General features: G+C 36.4%; 1 protein-coding gene across 4 annotated transcripts in view; it reads left to right on the top strand.

Annotated features, from left to right (window-relative positions):
- LOC117124653 (PHD finger protein 3-like) overlaps positions 1-18,317 on the top strand; it is a 26,851-nt gene extending 8,534 nt beyond the window's left edge. For 3 of the 4 annotated variants that reach the window (XM_033270961.1, XM_033270962.1, XM_033270960.1), the window contains 13 exons: positions 3,442-3,551; positions 4,266-4,360; positions 6,346-6,417; positions 7,481-7,666; positions 8,069-8,270; positions 8,828-9,068; positions 9,190-9,349; positions 9,973-10,089; positions 10,489-10,605; positions 11,712-12,064; positions 14,118-14,283; positions 15,501-15,786; positions 16,275-18,317. In XM_033270961.1, coding sequence (XP_033126852.1) covers positions 3,442-3,551; positions 4,266-4,360; positions 6,346-6,417; positions 7,481-7,666; positions 8,069-8,270; positions 8,828-9,068; positions 9,190-9,349; positions 9,973-10,089; positions 10,489-10,605; positions 11,712-12,064; positions 14,118-14,283; positions 15,501-15,786; positions 16,275-17,473 — 3,304 coding nt within the window. In that variant the 3' untranslated portion in view covers positions 17,474-18,317. The remainder of the gene's footprint in view (positions 1-3,441; positions 3,552-4,265; positions 4,361-6,345; positions 6,418-7,480; positions 7,667-8,068; positions 8,271-8,827; positions 9,069-9,189; positions 9,350-9,972; positions 10,090-10,488; positions 10,606-11,711; positions 12,065-14,117; positions 14,284-15,500; positions 15,787-16,274) is intronic. The other variant, XM_033270963.1, reaches the window with a different exon arrangement.
- The last annotated feature ends 2,052 nt before the right edge of the window (positions 18,318-20,369 follow it).

Genomic DNA, 20,369 nt, shown 5'->3' with positions numbered 1-20,369 from the left:
GGTCAACACATCTTTAAGGTGATCAGGCAAATTTGACCAAATTCGAGAAAAAAGCAAGTAGCAAGTTATTCTTGTGTTTGTTTAATAGGATTAGTGCATTTATGGGCTTCGTAATGGTAATTATTGCGTAAACGCACTATGCGCACAAAAAAGGTACTCTGAATTTCAATTTATTTAAATAAAATCCTGTAGTGTCTATTTCACAGTCATTGCTTTTATTGGCTCCATTTGAGTTTGCTTTGAATGGAGATTACTTCTACCAAGGCCAAAAAAACATGGGGAATTCTTGTCAAAAAGAATATTCTCTTCAACAAATAATAAGAGCCACTCAGGTCACGACAAGAAAAATTGACCGTCAAGAAAAAGGACAGGACAAAGGTGGGATAACAATTAAGAAGTAACAAAGAACTACCCACGCTGTCCTCTGTTGGTATGAGAGCAAGAACACATTTTTTTTTCACCTTCCCCCTCCCCCTAAATTGTTGAAAATAGAAAAAATGGAGAAAAAAAGTTATAATTCAAATTTAATGTCTGGGTGCCATTTCCGACCATGTAGAGGTGTCATGATCATATTTTGTTTATCTCAGCCCCATAGTGGGGCTGAGGTGGTATAGACTTTCCATCTGTGAAAGTTCCTCCCTGGTTTCCCAAATATTTGAAATTCCGGTATCCACCACTTTTTAGGTTTAGAAAGTTGCTCAGTTTTACAGTGGAATTCTTTGATTTTGATGGTCAATATTTTATCTGACTAATTATATTCATGTACCTGAAAGTGAATATTAATTAGTCAGATAAGTATATACGTATTGTGCATAATGGACTTTTCAATCCTAACAAATAACATTCAGAATTAGTGCCAAGAATATGCGCTTGCCCCACAAATGCAGGTTTTTATGTACATTTTATGCTATCGTTTTTTGGGACCTTGGCAACAATATCTGAGGGGCGTGGCTTAGCGGTGTGGTATCAATATAAAAATAACGAATGTGTATGATAGGCCCTACTCGCCTTGACTGTGAGAGGTTGCAGGTTCGAATCCCACCAGAAACACTTTTTTTCATAGAACTGAAATAAAGGAACTTCTAGTGATTCTTGATACGATTATTACATGTTCTATTTGAGTATTGTTACAATGTTAATATTTACCTATTTGTTTAAAATATAACTAAGGTTGGTTTATTCCTGGCGGTTATAATTTCATCCGTATTATAGCATTTAATTGATGATTGGAAGCTATGTCGTCAGAAAGGCAATGGTAATTTACGAACTGAATGTGTTTCTCTATATATACAACGCCCATGTGATTCCATTCTAATATAGAGATGACTGTATACAGGTATAACAGCATAGTTTGAAATGCCTTTTCTTCTGCTTCATACAAAAATTTAACCTGTCCTGCAGAAAAGGATTGTCGAAAAGTATTTAACGCACCATATTCAGTATGTGCCGCCGTTTCAAAGAGCGTATGCTTAAATCTAATAAATAAATACGGTCAATTGTACTCAAATGTATACGTATATAATTGCGTGTTGGAAATAGAGGGCGTACTTCATGTAAATAGAGTACACTACATTAAGCTCACGAGCTAAGCCCGAGTACTGGTGGACAATAATAATAATATTGCACGTATACAGTAGGCTCAGAAGCTGCTGCAGCCTAACCTGCTCTGACGTAAAATTCCGAATCTTTCGGAGTATGGTAAGAATATTTAGCTGTTATACCAACATAGCACCTACAAACCTCAGGCCACACCGCTTTACTTAAAGAGCATTTTATGTCCTTACTGCTGTACATGCTAGTATATGACCTATTGTTAGTTTAGCAGGCCGGATCTGTAGGTTGTGCGGGAGGTTGTTGTATGCATTCTGCTTCTTAATCCAATGACTGGGCCTAGGCCCCGACGTTTATTAATTACAGTACTTCCAATAACCTTTAGTTAAACTTAAACCTCTACCAATTTATTTGTGCAACAACATAGCAGAAATAGCTCAAACGCAACAGCTAAGAAAATTATAACTAAGTTCATTATATATCTTGAAAATGATAAGGCATGTCTGATTTGAAAAATAATAAGTGTTGAAGAGTACAAATGATTTACCCCTACTAATACAATGTAATGTATGAATTAAAACAGCTAGTGTTTATAGGCAATAACTGCTTTTAATTGATGAACCATAAAGTATGGGCGTGTCATGGGCAACGGCAACGTAAACTTGATGTTGTCTGTACACTCTGCAATAAGTGTATGCAGTGTTCAGTGGAAATGTAGGGGCACTGCAACCTACAGCCACTTCTCTGGTTCAAACGACACATTCGCCTATGGGTTCTAGAGGTGGATATCAAGCCTTCTCGGTTAAGAACTATAAATTGTAGTCTCAGTGTACACAATTGGCTCAGTCATATGCACTTTAAGGAACCCAGTATATCTTTCGAGATAAGTGTGAGGGGGGTTACCCCAGGGGGGCTTAAGCCCCTCCCACCGGACAGGTCAAGCCCCCCACCCCCACCGGACAGAGCTCGTTGGGCAGTCAGACCAAAAAACATAAAAAAATAGACCCACACCAAGGCAACACATGTCTGTCATAGTCTGTCTCATTTAGAGGTTGATATTCTTTAAAAAAAAATCTCATTTGGGTGGAGGAACTCCTCTCATCCCCTTCTCCCAGCTCGAGCCTACGAGCTCAAGTCCCCCTTGTCTGACACCCCCCTCCCCCCCCCCCCCCCGAAAATATATCCTAGAGCCGCCACTGTACTGGTCCATATTGCCCCTGTTGTCGAAAGGCAGGATCAGCTGGCATTGGTTTAACGAGTAGCTCAGACATTTAGGGAAGAAGAAAGTTATTGTATGAGCTAGTCCACACTACGAGAGCTTTGAGACTGGTGTAAAGTGCTATATAGATCTGGAGACTGGGAAACAGAGCAAAGAATTACCTGATGATGTCAGGGTTTATCTTAAGTCTCCTGTGGGTTGCGCGAGTCTCTGGAAATTGGGATTAGCTACACACTTCTGAGAACAAGGTCTCGGATGCTATCACCACCTACAGGAAAATCAAATTAGGTAATGGGTGTTATTTGGAATTCTCATTTAATCAGATCTACTGGAAGTGACTTCCTCCAAATTGTGATCCCCTCTCAATGAAGCATTTGCTTTGCTTATTACATCTACATGATGTACAGTATTTGCATCATTCTGGTCTGGTCAGCATCAGGACTAGTAGTATGGACTACATTTGAACTTGCCTAAGTTGAATCCAAAATTCTATTGAAAAATTATTCTACTTAAATAAAATTCGACTTACAGATTGTGAATTAATGTATAACACAACAATTTGGCATGTAAAATAAGTTCGACTTAGAAATTATTTGAGGTAGGCAAAGTCGACTTAGGCAAGTTAAATTGTACTTCTACTAAACACAACTCTTAATTTGTCTTCCAAACAGGTTCATGATAAGCTGTGATCAGTGTAGTGAATGGTTCCATGGGACTTGCGTAGGCATCACGAAAAAGGAGAGCCATCAGCTTGAGAAGTGGTTTTGTGCTCACTGCAAAGGTATGTACAGTTAAACTTGCCTAAGTCGACTGTGCATTAATCGAATAATTTCTGATTTAATCTTATTTACTTGCCAAATTCTTGCGTTTTCTATTAATTAACAATCTGTAAGTCAAATTTTATCTCAGTTTAACAATATTTCAATGGCATTTTGGAATCGACTTAGGCAAGTTCAACTGTAGTTTACATGTTGACGAATTGAAACAGTGAGGTTAAGATATGGTATGGTTGTGGTCCATTGTTTCAAACTCTGTATGTAGCTATTGGTTCATTTTGGGTTGAGGACATGATAAATCTTGCTAATTAAATATCACTCCCATGTAGGGGTTAGAATAAGCTCTGTCTCTGTCTAACTCTGCCTATCAGGTTTTATTTATATATTATGTGACAAAATTTAAGGCAAATCACAGGTATCTGATAGTGAACTAAAGTGAGTGAAACAAGCCCTGAAATATATTTAATAAGGCAGTTATTTAGTACTGTTTAGTGGTAAAACAAAATGATCCTACTTCCTTGCATCGCCCCACCCATTATTCCGTAAAAACCACCAGTACTCCCCATTCTTTAAAATTTTTGACTTGTACAATTTAGTTAATGGTCGTCTGGTTATTGCAGAGTTATTTGATTAGTTTTAGAATTGTATTTCTCCAAATGTACATTCTGTAATATTGTGTAATAATAATTTTTTTAATCCGTTTTCATTTCCACATAAAGGAAAGGACAAGGAAAGTAAAGATAATATTGAGAAGGAAGATAAAGTTGCAAGCAGTAGAGCTGGTGTAAATGAGAAAATGGCAGAGTTTATAAAGGTGGGTGGCAGACATTTTGATCAAACCAATTATATAGTTTCTTCCTTATCTACAGTATTATATCAAGTGTATATTTTGTATGTTTATTTTTCTATTGAAGAAGCTTTAGTTTTTAAGGTAGACATATATGTTGGTTGTTTTCTGTTCATATGTTGTTTTTGATAATGCAAGTATTCTTTTAGATTTTAAAATGTATGGTAAGAATTACAGACAGCATGAGTATAACAAATAGGCTTTCAATTTTAAGCGATAAAACTTGGTCTTAAAAAAACAAATTAGCTTAAATTGCCAACCCACTAATAAACTTAATATGCTAATGATAAATATAAGGAAGTATGCCAACTATGCCTTGTATAGTAAAAGAATGTTGATTGAGATTGGGCTTCCTCCCAAATATGTTAAATAATTTTCTTCCATCTACCACCTACTTCAATAAAGGCTGATTAAGTCTGATCAGAAGGTTTTGATTTTGTGACACAATCCAAAACTAAATGTGTGTGTATGTTTGTGTGTACTGTGGTGATGATGTTAGTACAGTAGAACCCCGATTTTACGAACGTAAAATCATGTAATTGTTGTCATAAATAAAGTTCCTATTTCATGAACAAAACACACACCCGTGTCAAGAATTAATCGTTAGGCGTGGGCTAGAGTTTATTCACTCGGTTTGCTGTACACTATCAGCGATCTCTACTACAGATAGTGTGCTTTGAGTACACCGACATTCAACACGGCGATCATACTTCATGTCTGCAGCCGTGAGAAAACTCCGCCCAATGCGTAACTTGTCGGCATATCGATTGGCGCATGATTTATTCATCTCTGAATACACCACCCTCATATCGTAATTTAATGAACCCCCTAATTATGATTGGAATGTATTTATCAAATGGTAGATTAACTAACGTTAATCAACCATTTCATTATTTCCCCCATAAAATAAGACACTGACACCCACATTTTCTTTTTATAACTTTATTATTCATTTAATAAATGCAGGCGTAGAACAATCGTATTGCATACAAAAAAAGTCCAAGCGCAGTGTCTACAGCCAATCAGAGCTCTTTTAAAAAGTTGAGAACCCCTGGTTTCCGGGTTATTCTATACAGGGTATTTATATGACGCCACAACCACATGGATCGAGTGAAAAACGTTGGTTACTCGCCCTGTTGTGGCGCCCGCTGGGCTGTGTTTCTTTGTAAAGCTAGAAGATAAGTCATATATTATTGCCTGAGAAAGAGACAATAAAGTTTCTATACCCATTAACAAGTATGTATAGTACTGTACATTATTATGATCGTTATTTCGAATTTCTTTTGAGCGCAAGTTGGAGTTTTGGCTCCAGTCCAAAGAAAATTTAAGTCCAGGCCTATCCTAGCCCAGCCTAGCATATCGGTAGTGTAAATACATAGGAATTTCACACAACCCCGATTTTACGTACGAATGATTTTTACGAACACCTTTGGGCCCGTCCCGTACGTAAATGAGGGGTTCTACTGTATATTTGTAATTGTAATGCCCAAAGAGAATTTCCTTCTTGTACAATAAATTAGCTTGAATCATAGAAAAAATTATGACATCTGCATAATATGCTCAAATAATTTCATCTGGTTCCATACAGGTAAGTGTAGTAGAACTATCTGTTTTGTTGAACCTATTACCATAGTTGTTAATTCAACAAAACAGATACTATTTCTACTATCTGCATATTATGCTCTTGGTATAGTATGGAGGTCTGGAAACTCTATATAAAGAAAAATCTCAGTGTGAATGAGAGTATGACCTCAAGGCATGATGGAATTTTCCGAAGGAATAGGAATGACCCCAGTGAATGAAGAAATGACCTCAATAGATGAAGGAATGTACAGTACTCAGTGGAGGAGGATGTTATCCCAGTGAATGGATACATTATCGCAATGGGATTCTTGGATGTTGTGACATTTTCTCTGTATTCCTATGAATTTTAGATCATTTTGGTTTTACAGGGTATGAGAAAAAGAAAAGACAGCAAATCAGAGACTCCCACAAGCCCAACGAAGAAGACATCGACTCCAAAAGTAAAATTACACAAAAAAAGTGTTGCCAAAGTTTGCTTTTAGTCATGAATTCTTTGTGAAAACATCTCTCCCTTATTACTGATGGAATTTTTTAGTCTCAAAATGTTTTTCAGGCTATGAATTGCTACAGTACAAATTTGATACTTTTCAGGTAGACAGTGATGTGTGCTTAGTGCATCTCTCTGTCTTGAAATAAGCTATTTTGGCAACATTATAACATATATGTGTATATTACTAGCATGTCAAATTCAATGCACCTTTTCAGTTGCATGTTACCGATTTAGATAAATACATCGCCAATTCAATTTTGTTTCTATTTGCATTCGATAAAAGATATATTGAGGGGAGCCCTGCAGCAATGCTAACTTTGAAGGAGTCGCTAAAGTGGGCCCATATCACTTCTGAACTCTTCAGCACCAAATACTGCAGTTTGTAGTGCTGGACACTGTCGTTGGTTGGCCCTGAATACTGCCCTCTCTAAAGTTGAACACTGTCCTCTTTTGCCCTGAATACTAACTTCTGATGCTGATTTCTACCCTCATTACTGAGTCCACCATTAATAATACATTTTTGTGTTTTTATCTTTCTTTTTGTCCTACATTGTTTTATGTGATAGTCTAATGTTACCTTGTTAAAGTCAACCACACTATAATTTGAAGATTTTATTTATCAATTACAAAAATCACTAGTAAATTTAAGTTGTTACTGTCATAGGATGGATATTATGAATTGCACTTCATACTATGGTATTAAATACAGTCATCTATACTGTATTTAATAGATGTTTCAAAATTACTTACTTCATCCTACAAAACCATAATTTAACAAATATTGCATTAAATGTCTCTACACAATTGTCTTCTTTACTTAATTTAGTGAGAATTAAAAGCAGGTTTTTACGGATTAAAATTTCAAACTGATTACATGTGTTGATGGCCCTTTACTCAGAGGTGGTATATGCAAACATACATGCTCTGTTTCACATGGCCACAGTTTTACAGTATTTCAAATATTGAATTTGTAACATTGTTTATAACGTTGAATGTAACTTGCATATTTGCAGCACCAGTCTTCGAAACAATGTTGTGCTAATTCTGCGTGTAAGAGAACGGCCAAACAAGGCACTGTCTACTGCAGCAACGAATGCATCATTGATCATGCCAAGGATTCGATGCGTCTCATTCGTCACGATCGTAATCGCCTTGGATTAAAGGTGAAACCAGAGTCTCCTGGATCGTCAAAGTCAACGGTAAGTTTATCTGTCATGGGATATATTCCCTATTACCTCACGCTGGTGCAGCAGTACATATATATTGATATGAGCACATGCTAGTATGAACTATTGTAACAAGAATCAGTTTCTGTAACTATTGTAACAAGAATCAGTTTCTCTAAGTATTGTAACAAGAATCAGTTTCTGTAACTATTGTAACAAGAATCAGTTTCTGTAACTATTGTAACAAGAATCAATTTCTCTAAGTATTGTAACAAGAATCAATTTCTCTAAGTATTGTAACAAGAATCAGTTTCTCTAAGTATTGTAACAAGAATCAGTTTCTCTAAGTATTGTAACAAGAATCAGTTTATCTGTGACAAACTTGCCCTTTTAAATTTTTTTTATATTTGATTACAATTTAAAAATTATTTTTAGCATGACTCCAAAGGTCATGGCCTCCAGTCCATAGAGCATATTACAGTTATTGAAAGACACACTGGAAGGATCAGGAAAGGAGATAGTGCACCAAATGACCGTAATCTGATGGAATGGCTTACTAGGCATCCTACGTATGAAGTGGTCAAGCCAAGGGCTCGAAGCCACTCTGCAGGCTCATTTTACAAGAAATCTAGTGAAGGTATGTATGGTGGTGTTTGTTTTAGAATGTGAGGTGTAATTGAGAGTAAAAGCATTAATAATAATTCTCAGTTGTATATTTGATTTCAGATATAAAACCACAAATAATTTGTTGCTTGTGTACCCTCCCCATGGCAGCCCCCATTATCAGCATTATTCAAAGGTTTGAATTTCTGCATCGGTGTTCCAGAACATCATTCTTTTTCTAAGCTTCATGATCTGTTGCATGGATTGGTTTTTCCTTTTGCATATTTCTAATGGGAGCCTTTTAGTTGGGGAATTGGACAGAACACTGGAAGACAATCTTAACTGTTTTCTAAAGAGAGTACTGCATTCTTCATTGTGCGTTTGGCCGTATTGCACTTGAAACCAATGGTTTTTAATACATAGTTAACATAGTTAAATGTTACATAGATCTTGTACATTCAATTTTAAGCAATGTAATTTTTCCCGGGATGTAACCATGTTTTAAATATATATAAAAAAATGAATAAAATCCTTAGTATTTACTTTAAAAGCCTTTGTTGATACAAACACAACTCCTGTTTGTCTCTATAGAGAAGCTGAGGGAATCTACTAAAGAGACAACAAAGGCAGCACCTAAGGAAGCCCCAAAGCCAACACCGAAGGAGTCTCCAAAGGTAACACCAAAGGAGTCGCCAAAGTCATCATCCAAAGAGACGTCAAAGGCCACACCAAAGAAAGGCAAGATTGAGCAACCGCCCAAGCCACCTAAACCGAGTGAGGACCAACTTCGACTCAGCGTACGTAAAGCATTTTTGGATGCTTTTCTTACAAGGTACGGAATTTTACTAAATTTACTCCAAATGGTTTGTTTGTTCCAGCAACACAAGGCACATTCCAGACACAAATATGCAACGCCCAATAACCAGTTCAATTATTTTGTGTTTTTCTTTTAGGTTATCTGAGGCAAAGGATCTTCCTTATGATAAGTCATATGTGAAGAAAATGTGTGTCAAGATAGAAGAGAACTTATTCAAAATTCACCGGGATGTTAGCACAAAGTATAAAGCTAAATATCGTACTTTGGTATTTAATATCAAAGATGCCAAAAACAAGGTAATGATACAGTAATTCGTTTGATAAATAATTAACGAATAATTAGCTAATGAAGATGTATGTTAAATCAATTTATATTTGTTTAAAATTATAGAAAAGAATTATTGTGAATTCATGAAAAAATTTGTAAATTAATTTATTTTCAAAATATCATTTATTTGTGATGCATGGGGCATGGTACTAGATAAACGACAGTTATACTATTACATGCTAGTATTTTCCTGTGATAATGTACATACATTTATTACCTCCGCGCAGGAGGTAGTGTCCGTCTGTAATGTTACACTAATGAATGGAATAAAAAATTAAATAATATTTAATGGAATACAATTTAGTGGAATGGTACCTAATAATCAAAGACAGACAAATCAAATCAAATAGTCAAAGGTCACAGAAATTCAATTATTTACCCTCGAGTAAATTAATGCAGTTGCTTATTATGTTCAGGCAGCACTCAAGAAAATAATGTACCTGAATACAACAGGAGATTCCATTATTTTTTTTAGGGTATGCTGCAGTTTCGCCTATCATACATGGTCTGCTTATAGTTGGTATTCAGCCACACGGCGTAGGTATGCATTCTATGGAGTGACTGCTCTAGTTTATTTTGTGTTTATTTGCAGGGCTTGTTTCGCATGATTCTGAATAAAGACCTGCCTGCAAAAAAACTGGTGACAATGTCTTCAGAAGAGTTGGCCTCAAAGGAACTGTCGGAATGGCGAGAGCGAGAAAGCAAACATGTAAGGAAAATTTGCCTTGCCTCTTGTGTCCTGTATAAAGTTTTATATAGCGCCACTACTCCAGGAAGGCAAACACTGCCTCCTGTTGGCTCACTAATTCTGTTAAGCTTTTTAGTCCCCAAACAACAGGCTTAAACGTTAGATAGTAACAGCACTCCCCTCTCTCTCTCCTATCCACACTATAAAATTTTGTGTGACAAATACATTTTTTTTCTCCCATTCTGTAAGTGGGGGCCACACGCTATTGAATGCGAAATGAAACAAAATAAAATAAAATATTTGGGTGTGATATGACATCATCATGCCTATATATGAGCACATTATACAAATTTGCTAAATTTGCAAATTTGATAGTGTGAAAAGAGCTATATAGACGCATGCATTGTTTCGTGTGTTTAGGCTTTAGAGATGATCAAGCAAGAAGAAGAACTTAAGAAGTCTACACCTATGCAACTGACCAAGAAAACACACAAAGGGGAAGTGGAGATTGAGGATGAGCACTACAGTGCACTTGAGGTAGGTAGAGGAGCAGCTCAGCTCAGTCTGCTAGCTACTGGTGTGCACTGAAACATGGAGACTTTTACTTGGTCCCTGGCTTTATTGACCTTTCTGGAATGTCAATCAAACTTAACTACTGGCCAATCAGAACAGGGCCAGCAATACGCACGTGTTTGCGTATGTTTTAATACTGTCGTTTTGTGGGACCTTAGACACAATATTAAAGGAACAGGGCTTAGGGGAAAGATCCATACATGCTAGCCTCCTTGTCTTTCAGCTGTAGGGCTGATTTCTAAGTTTCATTCGAAAAAAATGTTTACGTCATTGGTACTGTGTGCACATGAAAGAACACCAGAAAACTCAACTGGAACAATATCTTCCGACTTTCAAGGGCTATCTTTGGTGTGTTTCACAGTGAATAAATTCAAATCCAAATCCAAGATTTTAATACAGAAGACATTTTTTTCTTGCACATATCTTGAACCATGTTAGATTATGATTTCTCCTCCATGAGTCAGTTCTCGTCTAGGCTTGAAGTACAATAATGAATTAATACTTTTAGAACTGTAATAAATATATTTATTTTTCCAGATATAATGGTAAATCTTTTAAGTGGTTCTATAGTATGAGCCCAGCTGTAAAGAATTGTTAAATTAAGTGAATATATGTGGCAAAGACTAACGTAACCAGTCACTCGTCACAAATCCTGTTTTAGAAATAATGGCCAAAACATGCTGGAGTGTCAAAATTAAAAAAAAATATATTTTATTACACTAAACTATTACCTTTTATATATCTATATATTATCATGCTATGCTGTTATTTTCCCCATTTTCAATGAAATTTTAATGATTTGGTGATAGTTTCTGCCTAATAAATGCCCAAACTCAAGAACTTTGAAGGCTGATTCCTCAAATATTGTTTTTTAAACAGGTGTATGTTTAAACTCCTGTAACTTCATAACAAAATGACAGATTTAAACGATTCTTTTACCATTTTATATCTCTCATTTTACTCTTTAACTGTGTATTAATAAATAAAAATAGATTTTTTTGAGATGAGCAACTAGTTTGGCTTTGCTACATATATATAAAGTAATTAACATTCACATTTTTACCATAAAGACGACTGTAATAGAAAAGTCTCCAACCAAACTCAAGAAAGGATACAGCAAAGAAGCTGAGGATGCTGACCCCTTATCGACCTTGCTCGATGACACAACTTCACAACACAGGGCACATCTGTTTGATTCTAACTGCAAGATCTGTACTGGAAAAATGGCGCCCCCTAAGGATGACATTGCTCCGGTGAAGAAGACAAAGGTCGTCCATCGCAAGAGCTCAGAGGACAGGCAAAATGTTTTGCAAAGTGATAGTTCATATGATGAAGAAATCCTAGAGAAATTGGTAGGAATGTCTAAGCAGAAGGAGGATGATAAAGATGATACAGAAGAAGAATATGATCCATTAACAACCAGGTATTTATTGAGATCTTATTGAAAATGTTTACAAACAGATGTTTTCCATATCCAACTGTAAAACATTTTACATGCTGGGATTATGAAATGCTAAATAAACCAATTTATTATAAAGAAATAAATGAAAATCTACCTCCAGGGAGGAAGGCCATTGTCCCGATTAACACCTATGAGAATCCGTTCGCCTGTGGCAGGGCAAATATGTTTCCTGTTCCTTTGTTTAGCCATCTAGGTACAGTAGAAGTTCGGGAATGCTATTGAGTGACAATCGATGGATGACCCCTGGGTGTTTATGCACTTGTTTTGCCTGTTTTCCCCCACTAATAAATTTGTTAAAATATATATATATATATACAAGAAATATTATTTTTAAAAAATAAGTAAATAAGAGAAAGTGCAGAAAAGGCTGCAGGTGGAAATAGCGCAGCGAGCAGCTGTCTGAAATGGATATACATGCGCCATATAAGATGAAATTATTTATTTATTTAATCTTATTGTGAGGTATAGGGAGTGGATTTTCCTTTAGTTGTGAGAAAGAAATCTTGATTATTAGTTTATCATCCTCGCTCACATGTCTTTTATGGTACTAAAAAAAAATTATTTTTAAGAAAAATTATTTTTTTAATTAAAATTTTTTTTTTTTAAATTAAATAATTAGTAGATATTGTTTGTATTATCTCAATCATGTTTTAATTTGAATATCAATGCACCAGCAACAACCCAAGGGTAATATTTGGCTTTACCAAAATATAAAAAGAAGCCTCTCTCCCTCATCACTTCCTGCCTAGACGCAGGGTTCCCGGAACGCCGCCCTCAGCGGCGAGTGCGAAGCACAACTCAGGGTTAAAAGTGGAACGTGAAATTTGGATATGGTTTTGTAGTCAGATTTGCGAGAAAGACTTCAGCTACCTGTATTTCTCGACTGAGACATCAGTGGGAGCTGTAATTGGTATGGCAAGGAGATTGTGCAACCCTTCATTCGTACTAAGGGAATTTACGCCCATAAACTTTGTAGTTATTAATATTTTAGTTATAATAGAAAATATTCATTTTTTGGTGACGTCACACTCACATCAGTTAGCATGCATACGTCATAAGCTAGATACGTCACCTTTTCCTGGTAAGGCAAACTTTCCCAGTGGCGTACTTTTTTCATGGATAAACAAACACCACTGCTTTGCACATGGATGCCTTTCCCAAGCCAGGGCTACAAGAGCCGCATTGTTAGCATTGTATAATACCTACCAGGTACCTCTGCAAATGAATTATTCTTAGTTATTTTTTTTTTCTTATTTTAATTTATTTCTTCGGAAAGTGTACTCTCTATCACATATAATTCCACTGTCTTAGTTAATAGGCCTAGGCCTAGTCTTATGCCTCATCGTCCCCCGCTACACAGTACATCAGCAGCCCCTCCCCCATACAGTACAGACGTTTGCTAGGTAACAACGTGATTGCACCTTCCTTCCCAGGTGTTCATGTAACATTGACATAATTGTTAGCTAACCAGTTGTGTATATTTCTTTGTGAAAATGAGTACCGCAGCGTACTCATTTTCACAAAGCATTTGCATCCCCTCTTGGAGAGAGGGATTCGAAATTTGTCTCCATATCTTCGCTAATTGAATTAATCACCGTAATTTAGCTTACACTTATGAATTTAGGGAGCACTTAAAATGTGAAATAATCATTTCACTACCCGACAAACTCTGAACTTTATTCATTCATTAGGCCAAGTAGTTTCATATTGCTGTACTATATACTCCAACATCACTGGCAACAACATCACATGGTAACAACCAACTAACTGCAGACCATTTCCGGTCACACATTACTCTCCATAACACAGCACCCCCTAGTTCTGTCACCTCTGGATAGAGTGATAAACTAATAATATTTTGTATAGGCCTAAGCTGCAGCTCTACTCCTAGATAATTTATATTGCATAAAAGTTTTTGTCACTTGAACTACCAATCCTTTGATTAGTGCTCTAAATTTATTACAGACATATAAAATATCAATGATTTATTGAACTGATTGTTGTTTCTTTGTAGCTTTTCTCCACTGAGTAAACCATCTGAACGTGTTGACGTGTCACCGCCGACACCTGTTCTACCTAAACCAACTCACATTTGGAAGGGATCTGTTTTTATGCCAGACGTAGCCAAGTTTAATACGGCAGCCTATGAAGTCTCTGGTAACCACAAGCATCTGTCATTAGTAAGTGTTATCTGCATTAGTTTTTTGTTATTTAGAGCTCTGTCCAGATTATTAGATTTGCTTTTGACAAAAAACTGTGATGTCATCATGACCATATTTAGGCATGCCATTTTTTTTTTATGTGTTCATCCATTTTTATTTAAACCTGGTTTCCATAGAATTGCTACATAGTTGCTACAGCATTTTCGTTGCAATCCTTGCACTGCGTAGTTGTCCCAGACGCAATTGGGTATACTCCCTAGTATTGTGGTGTGGTGTATTGTCGTTCATGAGACTCACTTCGCAGAAAAAATGTATAAATTTTCTGTATCTACTCAAATGTTCGTTTTGTACACCTTAGTCCAACATTGTCAAAATGACAGTTGAATGTTATATAAGAACATGGAATTTCATAAAAATCGTAAATTTTCAATTGCAATAACTTTTCAGTTTGTTGGTCAATTTTCACGAATCAAATTGCGGTTTATGGAAGCATTTAACAAGCTCGTGGTCAAAAGAAATCAGATGTAACAGACATTGCGAGTACCCAATATAAGAACATGAAATTTCATAAAAATCGTAAATTTTCAATTGCTATAACTTTTCAGTTTGTTGGTCAATTTTCATGAATCAAATTGCAGTTTATGGAAGCATTTAACAAGCTTGTGGTCAAAAGAAATCAGATGTAACAGACATTGTGAAGTACCCAAAATTAATAAAATAGTAACTAACACAATAAAACGTATGGCACATATAGACTAATAATTTACGGCTGTACTTGCAACTAGTATCAGATTGTTGATGCCATAGTAAAGATCAAAGGACTGTACGCACGCGCTATGTTTGAGAGTGGAGATGTGTGTCCTTGTTGAATTGCCTTGGTTTTACATAGTGTTGAAATATATATTTTTCTTTGATTATCAGCCAACATTGTGGCCCCTTAATATGGGTGTACAAAATAGGATGGGTTTTTCTAGGGGACAGTTAGTCTTGTGTATGGTGTAGAGCTTAAAGGAGTGGAATTCTGACGCTGATATGGTGTGTAATTGAGTAACACACGTTATCAGAATGTATCCTCCCTCCACCCAAACATTAATGAATTTGTGTCCACATAACCAAAACATTAAGGCTTTAAGCATTAGGCTCAATATAAATATAAAATATATTAAATAGTGAATGGAATTTACTAATGATATTGTAGTGCAAATTTGAAATTTATCTAATGTTTTTTTTTGTAGAACCTTGGAAACACAATTCACATCTGTGGCCGAATTCCGAAAGAAGCGGTGTGGGATTATTTCAAGAAGCTTCATATGTCCAGCACTACAGAACTGGTTGTCATAAGACTGCATGTAGCGGACGAAAACGACAAAGCTGGCTATATAGCACTGTACCAGTATTTCCACAACCGCAACCGAATCGGCGTGGTTGGTAGTGCAAAATCTCCAATAAAGGACATGTATATTTTACCGTTGCCGTCTACTGAGGAATTGCCTTCGTCCATAGGCGCATTAAGTTCACCAGGTGAGATTTGTAGAAAATTCTTCTTTGATGGATCACATTTAAATGATTAATTTTTTTACTGTTGTCATTATTACTATTAATTATTTTAGAGTACAAGAGCCAAGAGTATGCATATAGTGATCAAAAATCATGTAAAAGGTCTCTACATAAATGAGGTCTCATTATGAGGTTTGGTTGGGGGCAGGGGGGTTGGAGTTGTTTTTGCTCATAAGAAAAAAAAATCTGTCTATTGACTTGAATTGAACCACCAATGTACAGCTGTACTTGAAAATGTACACTCAGTGTTCAACTGGTAAATTTTAGAAACACTATGTGCTGTGCCAAAGCCAATTAGGGGATGGCAAGCTATGATGTTTACATTTTAGTAGGAATAGAAATGGGCTAGTCTAAATTATGAGAATAGTGCAAGACTAGAGAATTAGCATTAATAGTAGCCATCGGTTGTATCTAATTTTATACACTACCTTATTTTGATATTTGTTTTGCAGGATTGGAAAAAACTAGGCCGCACCTTCTTCTTGGATTAATAGTACGTTATAAAGACTCTCAACCATGGGCATCAGGTCACTCATCATCTAGTAAGATTCGTCCAAGTCGATCAGCAGTTTCTTCATCAATGTCTAAACGACATTCTGTTGACAGTTTCAATCCTGCTGCCCTGGCAACTAATTATCAATCCAGAGCAGTTAAGGAAGGGCCAGAAGAGAAACGAGCGAAAAGGTCTCTTTCGCTACCAGATTCTGATTGGTTCATGCAAGGCAAGCAGATGGAAGACCCAATAGTAGCAGAGTACACTTGTGCTGACCGTTCTAAACTGCTTGAAGATGTTGTGGAAGCTTACTCCCCTTCGCAGGAAGAGAGGGAAGCACCATACGATCCCTCTGACGTACTGGATGACTTCCCTCAGCCAGTGGTGAAGAACACACCTGAACCATTGGTAGATACAACTGAAGGTAGTGGAAAGTTTAATGCACTCCTTAAAAACGTTGCTCAAACATTGCCACAAATAGGTGCTGCGGATACTGTACCTTCAGAAGTGAAATCAAATTTGTTAAAAACCTTTGACTCTGACTCTAGTATGACAGAACAACAGCAGCTTCTGATACGTTTGACTAAGCAAGTTGAGGATGCTAAAAAAGCTCTTCTTGATAAACAAATAGAGTCCTTACAGTCAAAAATCAATAAAACAGTGTCTGATGCCGCGGAAGATGAAGCATATGATCCTGCAAATGTCACGTCTTCGCACAACACACCAACGTCTGGCGATGCCTCTAAGACTGTCATGCAGGCGTCTCCAGATTCTACCGTTACCCAACCTAAGTATACTTACACACCTGAATATCCGGCAGCTACAGCTTCTTACAAAGACCCAAAACTAGACCTGGGTGAACAACCACAAAAGTACTCGCCGTCCTCTGTTTCTTCACCTATTTTACCCCTTCAGAGGGTATCCCCGGCCCAACCTAGCAAAGATCAAAGAGATGGTAACAGATATACCCAAGGAAAGTACACAGAATATGACCATGATAATCAACGTCCACCTCCTCCCCACCGCCATCCATATGATGACTACAGAGGTAATCCTTACAGAGATCAAGATTACCGGGAAGGAAGAGATCATTGGTCGCGTCGTGATGAATATAGAGGGCGACAGTCAGGTTATAGAGAAAGATCGCACTATCATTGAACAAGTGTGTTAACTGTTTAATTTAAAAAATAAACTATACAATATACTTGAATTACACAGGAACAGTGTTGAAGATAGCCAAACATTGTACAGTACACAATTCAAAGTGATCTAAAATGCAAATTGTATTGCAGTCTTTTCACATTTACCGCCATTTTGGAACCTGGTTTCTGTATAAGTGCAATGGTCGATGTTAATGCTCGACATTTTCAGTGATCCGTAGAAGCACTTTTGCGACTACAGTTTTGACTGATGTCGGTTAGTGGACTGTGGTAATCTGTATAAAGGCATATTATCCTAGAAATGCAAACAGTTCAAATAAAACTTGTATTTGAAATATAATATATCAGAATATATACTGCCACTGTGAAGATGTTAATACTGTTTTTACTCTTTGGCTATTTAAGTATGTTTTGGTCTGAAACAACATTGTGTAACTTGAAATTTATCTAAAAGCCTGGTTTTATTTGTTGGAAAGCATGTTTGTATTTTAAAAACTGCCTGTATTGAAACATGTATAATATGTTACAGTTTTTATTTATTTTTACTTACCAGTATGCCCAATCCCCAAAAGTTGGAGCAACAGTAAATGAAACGTTTTTTTTTTTAATCGAATTATTGATGCAATTATAGACTCGGATATATTTTATTGACAATGCTGAACTAAAAAGAAATATAAGGTTTAAAAATCAAAATAGCAGCCAACGTTCTGTTTTACGATTAACCAAGAAAATTGTGTCTTAATGTTATTTACAGATACATATGTGTAAGTTATGTGTAACATTGTTGTACGCTATTAAAACATTTGGAATTATTAGCCATCCCTCTGGGGGACTATTGAAAATGCTGCCTTCTGTCCTTTCTGTTGTGTCTGTTGTTTGTGATAACTGGAGTGTTGCAAGTCTGATTGTGTTCAAACTTTGCAGAATACATTAGGCCTGACTTTTTTTATACCTTGTCTAGCGAACCCTCTTAACGGCCAAAAATGGTGATTTCAAATAAAAATAAAATTTCATTTTTGGCCAGTTAGCGCACCATCTGCCACGAAAAAATAAAGTTTTTTATTTATATTCATTATGCCCTCCACTCCCCTGAAATCTCCAAAAATAAGATATATTATATAAATTTAAAGCATTATTAATCTCATTACTACACTGTTTAATTCATTAATACAATTTTAATTTTATATTCTTCACCTAGATTTTTTTGGCAAAATCATTTTGCTAAATGAGAAAACAAAGTACAGTACAGTATTTTTTTCCACCCTCTGATCTTCAAAAACTAAGTTTGTGAAACACAGTATAAAAAGTTCTCGCCGTATGTATAGAGTATTAATATTATTTTAGTAGGCCAACCACCCATGTTTGCTCACCCAGTTACTCATTTACATAATTACCATTTATTAATATCACCAAAGAGTACAAAACTGCAAGAGGTCCGACTGCCCTTATTTTGTATACAGGCAATGGAACGTTAAAAAGTACTCCCACAAAGGGGTGTGTCCTTTATAAAAACGTAAAAGGCGTTTCTATCGAACGCGTGCTGCGTTTCAAATTCCAGCATACATTCTATATAGACGTGCAGCACGCGTTAACATGACCGCACTTTTCGTTCTTTGAAAGGCTACGCCCCTTTTGGGTAGTACTTTTTGAAATAGTATTGCGTTCCAAAGAATCCCCGGCAGTCGGACCTCTTGCAGTTTTATACTCTTTGATATCACCCTTGATACCACTATTAATTCCAACAAAGCACTTCATTTATACAGAAAATACTTAATAAAAAACTAATGTTGAAAGGGATTGTTTATACACAGCAACTTGCAGTAGAGTGCCATTAGCATTATATAAGCCTGTATTATTTCACAAATTTGAAAATCAAATTACAAGCTGTTACACCCAGTGGCATAATGCATGCGACCCCGCGTGGGAAAAGCCAAAGGCCCCCAGCCCCAAATGGCCACTCCTACTTTTTCCAGCCTTGAAAAATGTGTTGGGGTAAAGCCTACATATCACTAGTACAAAAAAAAAAAGATTATTCCGAGAGAGGTCGCAGGGCTTCTAATATTCCAGACTATACAGAGCTTTGACATAACCGTATTCTACTCTATTTAAAATAAGATTGGTTTTGCATGGGCGGGGGGGGGGGGGGGGGGGGGGGGGGAGGGGAGGGGCGAAACTTTTTGGCGAAAAATATATGTCTGGAGATTTTTGTATATCGGAAATGCAAAAAAAGAAGGGGAGAAGGAGGAGAAGGATGGGAAAGAGAATGTTTATCCTGTACAAGACCGAGTTACATTTTCTCGCAATTCACATTGGCGGATCTGGGGGAGGGGGTCATGGGTCCTGGCCCCTCCCTTGGGCAACAAAAAAGGGGAAAAAGAAAAGAATTCTAAACCTACCTTTTCAGGACCCGTGAGCTGATATTTTTTTTTGTTTTTTTTTTTTTGTTTTTTTGTTGCTATTAGAAAATTAGAATTTTGATGAACATAAAATTCATTAAAACACACTTCAAATGTCGGGAAAGCTCATTTCCCGCCACCTAGGAATCAAAATTTTCCCGGGGAAGAACCACAGGACATCCCCTCCCCCCCCCACCCTTTCTTTTTGGGATTCATCGATTCATGGAAAAACTACGTATGCAACTTACTCAATTTTTGTTATGTATGTATACACACATAAGGCCTAATTACTGTATTAACAATGGGAAAAAATTATCTGACTGTTTTCAAGAGTGGAAAACCTTGAATTTTGAAGAACTTAATTACTTTCAAGAAAGTATAATACATACTCCAAGTATTGAAATACACGCCATCATGTTGGGATTCAATATTTCGACATTAATTATGTCATCATCAGGAATGAAAAATTATCCATATTAGCAAGCTTATATGCACTAG

Source organism: Anneissia japonica, unplaced genomic scaffold (genome assembly GCF_011630105.1).
Source record: "Anneissia japonica isolate Jap-2015-1 unplaced genomic scaffold, ASM1163010v1 scaffold284709_len978187_cov192, whole genome shotgun sequence".
Classification (NCBI taxonomy): domain Eukaryota; kingdom Metazoa; phylum Echinodermata; class Crinoidea; order Comatulida; family Comatulidae; genus Anneissia; species Anneissia japonica.
The sequence above is the reverse complement of the archived record's forward strand: the minus strand, read 5'-3'. Positions and strand labels throughout refer to the sequence as shown.